Source organism: Nicotiana tabacum, chromosome 5, assembly GCF_000715075.1.
Source record: "Nicotiana tabacum cultivar K326 chromosome 5, ASM71507v2, whole genome shotgun sequence".
NCBI classification, from domain to species: domain Eukaryota; kingdom Viridiplantae; phylum Streptophyta; class Magnoliopsida; order Solanales; family Solanaceae; genus Nicotiana; species Nicotiana tabacum.
In genome coordinates, this window is record NC_134084.1 from 27399471 (window position 1) to 27411805 (window position 12335).

Here is a 12335-nt window from a genome sequence, read left to right on the forward strand (position 1 = left end):
GTATTGTTAATGTCGTGGTTTGCTATGTATAAGAATAATATTGAATAGGGTGTATAACTAACACAAGTATTTATATGATATTAGTTATAAATATGTTGGAAAAAACTACCAAAAAGTGACTAATGATACCAAAGCTAATATTTATATTGTTTTCCCTAATACATCCTACCAAACGGCTCCTAAGTGTCACACCTCCTTTTTACACACCCGAAGGTAGTACAAGGGAGTTTTTCCACTTTAAGTGACTTTATTTGAAATGGGATTATTTATTCAATTTTTGTTCAGAGTCGCCACTTGGGATGGTTTATTTTCTGGTGTCCCAAGTCACCGGTTTATTTTAAATCCCAAATCGAGGAAGATTTCGACTTTCTTTTGAAGTCTGCGAACCAAAAATTCTGAGTAAGGAATTTTGTTAACCCAAGGGAAGGTGTTAGACACCCCCGGATTCCGTGGTTCTAGCACGGTCGCTTAAACTATCATAATTGGCCTATTATCTGATTTTAGTACATGTTTTAACCTATACAATTTTTAGAAACTATTGACCGCTTTTAATTATTTTAAAGAAGATTTAACATCGTTCAAAACATGTCTTTGGATTGCGCCACATGAAATGCACCCGCAATCTGAAACACATCTTATTCAACGTTGTTGAGATTTGGATTTGGGTCACACAAAATGTACACCCGAGTTTAGGAAGGTAATGTTATTAAAATAACGCGCCTAAAGTGACTACGCATTTTTTAACTTAGAGAAGGCCATAGAAATTTGCTAAATGGTGCACCTCGAATTCTAAGGATTTTAAAGAAATAGTTAAATGAAGGCCACGCATTTGGAGATTTTATTTGGCGCGACGCACCTCCATTTCAATTTTTTAAGGATATTCAAACTAAAATTTGGATGGGCCGTGACTATTGGTGTTACTAATATGGCTCACTTCCAATCTAATTAACGAGCTTAATTTGCTAGATGCTAAGTGCAATTAAATGTGTTACTCAAAACCACTAAAAGCTTATGTGAGAAAGAGTTAGTTATCTTAAACAATGGGATTCGACCCAGCCCCAAATGGATCAGTAGCCCAACGAGAGAGGAATGACCCAAGTCTTATTTAAAAGGGACAATCACGCCTGAACCCAAGGTCAAGCCCAAACTCAAACAATGACGGTTTCAAACAATGAAGAGGTCCTTAGTTCGAATTCACAACTCTACTCGGAGGCTAGTCACTCACATTTTCATTTTTAAACTATTAAACCAAAGGGAAACAGAGATTACGACAAAAGCTTTCAAGGCTTTGGGCCTGAATTAGGCCCAGTCCTGGAAGAAAGGAGAGCAACGATGGGTCTTGCCTAGGGATCGAATCCCTGAAGACCAAAATACAATTTCAAAACCCCATTTGAATTCGAGGCATCATAATATCCGTCATTCATTCTCATAATTAAAAATGACTTGAGCTATTCGAAGCATAAGTGCATAAAATTTCAGAATATCTCACGAAAAGCTTTTGAAAAGTAATTTTTGAAATCTGATGAAGTAACACAACTGCCTAAAAATCACTTGAATAGAAAAGGTTACTGAATTTAAACCTTGTTCAAACTTCACACTAAATATAACTAAACATGCTTGATTTTCACTACACATTTAGCTATGTAACAACTATCTAAATCAACTTAAAATCACTAACATTGCAGATCAAGCACCTCTCTTAACCATTCTCAAATAGAACTAAACCCACAATATAAAACAAACTAAATGGCTTCAACCTTCAACATAATGTTTAACCTTAACTATATTAACCTTATTCTTAACAAAACCTTCAACAATTTGAACAAAGATATGCATGACTCTAAAAACTAATGGTCATTTCAACCACAAGCAGAACTCAGGAATTAAACAGACAAAACTAACATGTGCTGCATAAGAGTCCTATTAGAATTTTGATATAAACTTTGAGATAAACTAAGAAGGAAAACATGTTGAGCTAAAAATCGACAAAGCAAACTAAAAAAAAGAAACTAAGAAGAAACAACATCTGATAAAGAGGAAAAATCCCTATTTTCTCTTCAACCAAAACACTTCATGAACTGTGTTACATGCTTAACTCTAGGATATGTACCTGGATGTAGAAGAAAACAGAGAAGAGGAGTAAGGAACCAGTAGCTAAAGAACAACAATCCACAGCAAACAGCTCAACCAAATTGAATTCAAAAGTAACAAAAGGCAGCCTTCGCTCGAGCAAATAACAGAATTCAAAACCAAACCTCCAAACCCAATTTCAATCTATTTTTGAACTATCTTAACCAAGAAAACCTTTTCAGGGAATGAGAACTTCAGAAATTACACAAGATAAGCATTGGAACAGTGATTTTTCCTTCAGCTTTAGCCGTTTTCTCTTTTCTGTATTTCTCAGCTCTTTTTTCCAATCTGAATTGAGCCTCAAGTAATAATGCCTTTATAGGCAAGTTACTAGGGTAGCCTTAAGGGCTTAGTTTTTTCACTTTAGACCTTTCTTAGTTTTTCTCTTTGCTAGTTAATCCCTCATTTTCTGACTTGCTAGCCAAGCTAGGCTATTTTCAGCTTTCTAAGAAGCTTCCTAAGGCAGTTACTGTAAGATTCCCTGAGGCTAAATTCCAAATTACCCCTACAGCCCCCTGAAATTAACCAAATAGACCAAACGGTATGGGTCAAGTTGACCATGGGTTGAATTAACTCAAAACCCAACCCAGACAATGAGTCTGAATCTAAAGGCATGAACCCCAGGCCCAAATACAATCAGAACCAAATTAACTGAAGCAAAACAAAAAACATAAGCAATTCAAGCAGCCTTTGGAAACTCAACTAACGAACAAATAATTTAATGAAATTGAAACTAAATAATAACGGATTGTTTACACTAATTAAAGAAAAGAAAACTAACATGCATGCAAAGGACGACTCTAATACTGGGAAAACAAAAGAGTTCAAAAGAAGAGGGAGAAGCAGATGGCAATGAAAGGTAAAAATGAAAGAAAAAGTAAAGAAGACTAGCAAAAGAAAACTGAAAAAGAAAAACCTACAATGGCTCAGGACGGACTTGAACAAACTTGAAGAACTCATTCGATTTCTTGACAAGAACAACCTTATGTTTTCATGTGAAAACACATGAGTAAAGGTCATTACAGCCTAGAATCTTCAAAAGGCCCGTTGGATTTGAGTTTATAGAATTAGGGCTTTCTTGTGATCCAATATTCGAGCAGTTTGAGGGGAATTCGAGGGAAAAGAGTGACAGATTTGGGACGAGGAAGGCTCGGAGGTTCTTTGGTGTTAGTTTGGGGTCGATTGGTGGTTGCGCCGCCGGCTTGAGTCGGTGGGAAATTAGGGCGACTCTAGGGTTTCTGGGTTGTCTCTGAAGAGAGGGGGTGAGATGAGATAGATGAGTTTGAGGGAGAGGGAGGGCAGGCTTAGGACAGATATATAACATGACCCCACTTCTCAGTCGTCTGATCAAGCAACATCGACGATTGAGATCGCGATTTAACAAAACGGGGTCGTTTGGACGGGGGAGTGCTGGACCGGGTGTGACATGGGTCATGGGCCAGTTTTAAACGGGTTTCAGATGTAATTGAATTGGGCTTGGGAATTTTCAAATTTCTGGCCCAAAATTCGGACCCTTTCAATTCTTTCCCTTTTCCAATTTTTCTTTTATTTTAAAAAATCTTTTTCCTTTTTTCAAAAATTAAAAATAAAACCTAAATTAATCCCTAATACAAATTATCCTACCAAATTAAATTAATAACTCTAAATAATAATTACCACAACTAATTAAATACCCAATTAAAGAAAACTACCAAATTTCGAAGCTCAAAAATTTAAAATGCAAAAACGAGTTATTTTTTGTGATTTTTCCATTTTCGTAAAACAAACTAATTTACTAATTAATCTAATAATGTAAAATTAAATCCTAAATGCAATGCGTGATATTTTTTGCTATTTTTCATGATTTAAATAAAATTAAATATGCACACAAAATGCAAACAAACACAAAAATTGAGCAATTAATTCCTAAAAACCAAATAATAAAAAAAAAATCCTAATTTTAGGGATTCTGTAGGAGTAATTCATGCGAGGCAAAAATCACGTGCTCCCCTAAATGTACTCAATCGTCGTAACGAGTAATCTTTTTTTAATGATTACGAATCTCAAATCCAAAACCTCATAAAAAAGGGAGAGATCCCATCCCAACCCATTTCCCATTCCACAACGGTCAAAATTCCCTAATTAACTCAAATCAGGAGAAAGGGTCCTATGCAATTACACGCGGCAAAATCTCATTAAATTGAATGTTAAACCATCTAGAAGTAGGTAATTAGAATTAAAACCTATTTATAAATCTCTGTTTTATTCTACTAATTAAACATTCTGGTACTTTGCGTGAATCTATTGGGTATTTAATTTCTCTCCTCCTGAATTCCGCCCATGGCTGAGACCCCTAATTGCACTGTTTATGTTGGAAATTTGGATGAGAGAGTAAGCGATCGTGTATTATATGATATTTTAGTTCAAGCAGGGCGCATTGTTGACTTATACATTCCTCGTGATAAGGAAAATGATAAGCCTAAAGGTTTTGCCTTCGCTAAATATGAGACGGAGCAGATTGCAAATTATGCTGTGAAACTCTTTTCTGGTTCAGTCACACTTTACAGTAAAACATTAAAATTTGCTATTTCTGGGCAAAACAAGCCCTCTAATAGCTCGCCAATGGCAACACCAAGGCCTCGTCCTGTAGCTTATAATCAGAAGGAAATTTCACCAAAATATATGAGATTGTCAACTTTTTGCAGGTTTTCAAATCACCAAACTAACTATACGCAAGTTGAGGGGCGGAGCCGGAGTGCGGACTATAGGTTAGGCTAAACCCAGTAGCTTTGACGGAGTGCGGACTATAGGTTAGGCTAAACCCAGTAGCTTTGATTCAAATCCTATATTTATCTTAAAAATTCATTGAATATATACAAATCTTGAAATCCTTGCTTTATAGATCACATTAATATTTAGAATTTAGTCCTTCACTAGAGAACAGTAAAATTAACTTTATGATTTGCAAATCACCCTTTTTTTTTTTTGCAAAGCACTTGGAAGAAGTGGCGTTTGTATAGTTTTTGTTTTTAATAGTAATAGTTTTTTATTGCTCAGTTATTTGATGAATGATGTGGAGTTCAATCAATTAGCATGTTTTTACCAATAAATTCCGAACAGATCATTGTAAAAGTACAAGTGGTTCAGTAGCGAGACTATAAAAGTTGAACCTGTAACGTTTCAAATTTTGAATTTACCTCTGAGGTCTATAGTATCAGATGCCCTATATATTGAATAATCTTTCTAGGTGAATGTTGAAACAAAAATAAAAACATACATGAAGAGATGATTTTAGATGGAGCATCTTTCTATAAATATTGCTTAAAGCCTATTAGATTCATTTTTGGATGTAAATTTTCTCTCTGAAAGTGGGAAAATAATTGGGCTGGATATGTATTTGGGCCTTTTCCCACGTAGACGACTAGAAAGCGTCGAAATCATTTTTAGATTGTGTTGGTGGCTTCCTGGCAATCCAGATGATGAGCAAGAGCGGATTCACTCTCAAATTATGGCGCATGTGCACTTATAGTCTTTCCACCAAATTAGGTATTTATGTATATTTTTATTTTACAACACATTATTTTGAAAACTTACTCTTGACTTTTAGGATTTATTTGTACAATATAGTTAATACTAAATTATTATTGGAATTTTTACCTCATATAGAAAAGGTTAACACCTTATTTATTTTAAATAAATACCATTTTAAAAAATTATATTCTGTAGATACCTTTTAAGGTTTATATCAAAATATTTAATTTTGGTTACCTCCTAATCCGAAGCCACTAAATACGCTATTCAGTTACACTATTTTCTTTCTCTCTCTACTTTGATACATCCCATTCTCTTCCCCCATCCCATTAAAATTTCAGCTCTCCTCCTCCTTCTAACGACATCGTCTCTTTGCTTTACTTTAATCAATCCTTCAAAATCCAGTGACCAGCAGCACATCAACAACAAACCCTAACCCGAAGACCCAACCATGCCGAAGCAAATCCACGAAATCGTTGGTGATTATTTGTTGTTGAGGTTCACCAAGTTTACAATGCTTAACTTCATCACATATTTATATTTCATTGATGCCTGGATTTCAGATTATGCGGATAACTAGACAAGAATCCAATTAAGTTTCGATTAAATATTCTTTAAGTTCCGGTTCAATTAGCGTTCTGCAAGATCTTTGAAGATGGAAGGACTATTTGGCTACAAAGCGGAAATTAGGGTTTGTTCTTGAGCAAAGACGACAGAGTTTGGGGCGGAGCAACTTGATTTTCTGTTAATATATTTCAATGTATTTTCAATGTATCATGCTGTATTTTCATATATTTCATTGTATTCATTGTATTCATTGTCTTTTTTTTCATTGTAATCCAATGTATCTCGCTGTATTCCATGTATTTCATTATATTCACTGTCTTTTTTTTCATTATTTTTCAATGTATCCCGTTGTATTCTATGTATTTCATTGTATTCACTGTCTCGCTATATGACACGAATGTATTCATATATTTTTTTTAATTAATATAATTTATTCAGATGTATTATATATTTTCTCTGAAGATTGCTATATTTTTGGGGTATTTTTCGATTGAGAATCTTTTTTATAACCGGGAATACAAATTTTGTGTGTTATAATTGAGTTTGTTGAGTTATATTAGGAGTCTATTATATTAATTGATACACTTTCCGTTTAAAAACAGTGTAATTCCCTGTTTCACGCCGTGAATACAGTCGAATACAGTAATCTGTCCAGTTGTAATCCCATGTTTCATGCGATGAATACAGTCGGATACAACAATTGATTAGCTGGACTTCCATGATTCACGCCTATTTTTGCTACTGTATTCATGAATACAATAGCTTAAATACATCAAATATATCTTATAACCACAGAAAAGGTATCTATAATCCGTAATATAACAAACTGTATTTATAGATGGCTAATTACTACTAAAAGATAGTGTTTTATGAAAATTTCTCATTAATCAGAGAAACCAACATCAATTCCCACTTAATATTTTCTTTTTGCTCCTTTCTTTGGTGGTACACTCATATTCTAGAAATTCTAAATTTACTTATGATAAAGAGGATCCCAAATGGCTAATACGTAATAAAAAGCACACAAATTAATTACTACACAATATAGAGAAGAAGAAAGATAGATACAACATTTACTAAACTTGATTCATAAAGTCAGAAGCAAGCAAAGTAAAAAGTCAGGATACGTTTATACGCAAGAGGGGGAGACAATGTCATAAAGATGAGAAGCCCTATCGTACAATTGACCAACTATTAATAGATCTTACTTATATTTACGGATAAGAGAAAAAATTAGTCTGTACCATGTCAAACTGGATCGACATCATTGTTCAGACTTCAGAATCTCATTGGGGTCTTTTTGAACTCAAAATACTAAAATAAGTGGGAAAAAAATTTAGTGACCAAACTATATAAAACGTGGTTTTAAACCGCTTAAGGTAAAGCGCGTTTTAAAACCACGTTTTATATAAAATGCGTTTTCAAACTATGCTTTACCTATTTTGTGGGCCACCAATAACTCTTCTGCTCTTAACTAACATAACAATAATTCAAATGGGTAAACCCTTTTAAAACGCATTTTACTTCAAAAAATTCGACCCCCACATTGGGTATTGCCTTATTTAAAGGCGTTAAGGGTTTTGTAAAAATCCATTTAGAAATATTCTCAACTCCTGTTAAATTTTTCTTCTTGTTAAATTCTCAAGCATTTTTTCATAATGTCTGAAGAACGAAAAGTAAGGGTTTCATTATATTGGGGGGGGGTGAGATTGTGGTAGCGAATAACTCAGTGAACTATAGTTTATATCCATAGAGTCATGTTAAGTTGCCACTTACAGTGGAGTACGATAGACCGATATCGTTTTATGTAGTAAAATGAGTGTGAGCAAGCGTTCGGTGAATCTTAAAATAACCAAAAGATATCCGTATTTTGTGACTCCACAAGGGGTTGTTTGTTACGCTGAGTTTAAATCGAGAATGATGAAACTATGAGAGATTTTTTGGGGACTCCGAATGAATACCAGGAATTTATTTTGATAAAAATGTTGCAAATATACGTGAAGGTTGAAGACGTTCACAATAATGAGGTTGCACAAAGCAGGGATAACCCTCAATAATCGGGTGGTTATTTTGGAGCAGTTTTAGCCGAACAGGTTCCGGTTGAAAGAGTTTGGCCGGATATAAACTTATCTCCACGGGCGAACGAGAAGTGAGAAAATAATTTCTCTCCTACTTTACATAATCCACAAGACGACTGGTAAACATGAATTTTTCTTTTTGTTACAATGTTTATTTTTGTTGTATTGAATTTGTATTAACACTCATATATTCCACAGGGTACCGTCTAGATATGAATTTTACAAGTTATGAACCAACGCCCAGTTGGAATATGCATAGTTTTGGTGTTTTGGATCATGTTGGTCTATCTGGGAGTCATCACCAATAGGATAATGTCCATCATGGAATGTCAACACATTACAACTTGTAAGTGAAGTCATATAGCTATATGTAAAGTATTTATCAATTTGAGTAGCTTATTATTCTGTTGTTTGTGTAGTGAAAATGAGCAACTTGATGGCCCTATCCTCACTCAGTTGCCTGTAGACGACGTATTTACTCGGGATTTGGTACATGGGCAGAGTCAAGAAGATAATAGTGATTATGACAACAATACCGATGAGTCTGGAGATGACACACCCTTCCCTAACGAGGGTAATGATGACGAGGAAGAGAATGTCAAACCTGATTTGACAAGGGAACATGCTCCACCTCCCGTTAGACCAAGAGTGTACGAGTCCCACATACCGTTTCATTCAAGGCATATTCCCTACCTTGATTATTTGCCAAGTATGCTGGATGTGGATGCCCTCACAAGGGATTTTGACGAAATTCGGACAAAAATGTGGGATGAGTCTAGACCAACGGTGCTGGCAAAAGGCATGCTTTTTCCTGATAAAGCACGCCTAAGCAGGCCGGAGAAAATGTACAGCGTAAAAGAGTGTCGTGAGATGACGGTATGGGAGTCAAGTCCGGATGTATACAAGGTTGTTTGCCATAGATGGTTTACGGGTTATCATAGGATACTGTATGCGAGCAAGAATAAAATAAACATGTGGAAAGTGGGTAAATATATTGGCACCCACATTTGTGAAATGGACACATTCAATGGGAATCACTTCAACTTGGATATTGACTTGATTTCTCTTGTCCTGATTCCACACATTGAAGCGTCCATAATGTACAAGATCAAATAGTGTATTACATATGTCCACCAACAATATGGGTGTACTATTACCAAAAGAAAGGCATATCTCGGGTGCAAATGTGCATTTGAAATTATTTATGGTGATTGGGATAAGTCATCCCCGGGCTGTTGTTGAATAGAAGCTTGAGCGGAGTACAGGAATACCTGAATATATATTTAGAACGTGTTCTGTGCATTTAAACCAGCAATTGATGGTTTTGTGCATTGTTGTCCGGTAATATCCATATACGGTACTCATGTCTATGGAAAGTATGATACTAAACTGTTGATCATCGTTACAGTAGATGCCAATGGACAAATATTTCCCCTAGATTTTGCCATCTGTGCCAATGAAAGCCAAGAGATGTGGATGCTATTTTTGAACCATTTGAAGGAGCACGTTATCAAACAACGTTCAGGTATTTGTCTAATATCTGATCAACATATTAAGTTCTGTAGAGCATTTGCTTGAATGTCAGGAACCGTATGCATACCACTGTTACTGTGTGAGGCATCTGAAGGCCAATTTCTAGAAGAAATATCCCAACAAGGACTTACATGATTTAATGTGGATGGCTGCAACTGATCACCAGGAGTGCAAATTCAGGAGGCGCATGGAATCGGTCCAGCAGGAAGACGAAAGAGCCGATCATTGGTTGATGCGATATGAGCTTCACAAGTGGACATTGCATGCGGATGGTGACAGACAATCGGGAACCCTGACTACAAATGTGTTAGAGTCTTTCAACGGGTTATTGAAGTCTGCACGTGGATTGCCTGTCACTGCCATAATGCGAATGTCATTCAAATAGATGGCAGAGATGTATGTTGAAAGGCATAGAGGTGCAACAAAATTGATGGAGAGGGGTGTTGAATTTATGCCAATACCAATGAAAAGATTTGAGAAATACAGGAGGCGAGCACATTGGCATTCATTTTTACAGTATTCTAACGAGCAATATTTTTTGAAGTTCGCATCACTATCTATTAAAATCGGGGGAATAATATACACACCGTAAATAAAGCCAGTAGGTTATATTCTTGTGGGAAATGGTATATCTACCATATACCGTGCTCATATGTCATCAAGTACTTTCAACATACAGGTTTAGGGCCAACCAACAATGTTGATAAGCAATACAGTGTTGCTGCATACTTAAACACATATAGTAGGCAGTTGCAGCCAGTGGGTGCTAAGCATTATTGGCCACCGGAACCATTTAAAATGGTGTGTATCAAGGAATATTTGCGTAAACTACAAGTGCAAAAAAGAACACGTATACAGAATCAAATGGATGTTGGTTATACCGTTTATGCGCGTAAATGTGGCATATGCTCGCAAACAGGACACAACCATCGTAAATGTCCTTCAGCTGGTTTGGGTGGCGGTGGTAATCCAGATCCTGGTGGAAGTTCATCTAATGTGCCCAACTATTAAGGATACACGTAGTGTTCTGTTTTCATAATGTGTTTGTAATAAGTGTATGTACTTGTTTATCTTGCAGAATGTATGAAAGAAAATTATGTTTCCATTGTTGTTATATTTTTTTGATATTTAACATTAATACTTCAGTACAACAATCTAACATAAACCCATTTAAACAACTATACCACTTGTCATCACTCAAGTTAGTGTCATCACTCAAGTCAGTGTAGCAACCTAGCATATTTTTTTCAAGGAAGGGATCGATAGTGTTAAGACGTGATCTATGGGGATCTTTTGAACTATCTTTACTCTTTTACCTCTTTTTGAACCACTTGTTAAATGTTAGTGGCATTTTTTTAATGGATGTTGTAATATTTATTCAAAAGGTCTTTGAGATACATATGACTTGGTTCAGTTAAAGAAGCTTTCTTATACCCGAAATCATGATTACCTCGCGAAGCATATCGCGGTTACATACAATGTTATGCGTATTGTCTTGTCGAGCTGATAAAGCTATCGTTCTGCAAAAGCTGTCTTCTGGAAAAGCTGTATTGTACCATAAAGAATCAGTAGCACGTGAAGCATATCGCGGTTACATACCACATTATGTGTATTGTCTTGTGGAACAGATAAAGCTGTCATTCTATAAAAGTTGTATTATACCGTAAAGAATCATTAGCACACGAAGCATAACGCTATTACATACCATGTTATGTGTGTTGTCTTGTCGAGCTAATAAAGTTGTCGTTCTGCAAAAACTACTCGCCTCGAAAAACTGTATTGTACTGTAAAGAATCATTAGCACGCGAAGCATAGCGCGGTTACATACTATGTTATGTGTGTTGCCTTACCTATAAATAACTAGCAAATTTTAGTTATTATCTGCGCTTAACCAAAACAAATAGCAACACTTTTCATAAAGCAGTTTTTTTTATTAACAAATATCTGAACGCATTTATGTACCAATGTGCTATTGTGGCAAACGTTGTATGGTGTCGGACTGTTGGGAGGATGGTCATGTTGGACGCATATACTGGATGTGTGTAAACAGGTTTGGAGGCAACAACAGAAATTTTTGCAATTTTGAGGTTTTTTTATGAACCCTGTAAGCAGGAATGATACAAACGATCTCTGCAGTATTATCATGATATGAACAAAAGATACAAACGTGATGAGATTGAAATGAAACGAGAAATTGCAGTGTTGAAGGAGAAACTAAATGAGGCGGAAGAAGAAAAAAGTAAGCTGGAAGAGAAATTTAAGTAGTTGGAGCAAAGAATACTAGGCGGTCGTGACTAAACAATGACAGGTATGTGTTGAGTGTAGTACTTTATCTTTATATTTTCTGTATCATGTGTTTTCATTAGTTGTATTGAATTTAAATTATGTTAAGTTGCTATGTTTGTGTTTGTGTTGTAGTATTAAAATAAAGAAGAATCGGGGAAACATAATGCGCATATAATGTAAACATAAAAAATTATTGTTATTATTTACATAAAATACAAAAAAAAATCAATG

The 12335-nt window shown here is 35.4% G+C and overlaps 1 protein-coding gene across 1 annotated transcript; it reads left to right on the plus strand.

Moving 5' to 3' along the window:
* Nucleotides 1-4449: 4449 nt before the first annotated feature.
* LOC107777009 (organelle RRM domain-containing protein 6, chloroplastic-like) lies at nucleotides 4450-12083 on the plus strand. Its single transcript, XM_075252793.1, has 3 exons — nucleotides 4450-4814; nucleotides 8705-8774; nucleotides 11955-12083. The coding sequence occupies exons 1-3, from the start codon at nucleotides 4450-4452 to the stop codon at nucleotides 12081-12083; spliced, it is 564 nt and encodes a 187-aa protein (XP_075108894.1).
* Nucleotides 12084-12335: the final 252 nt, after the last annotated feature.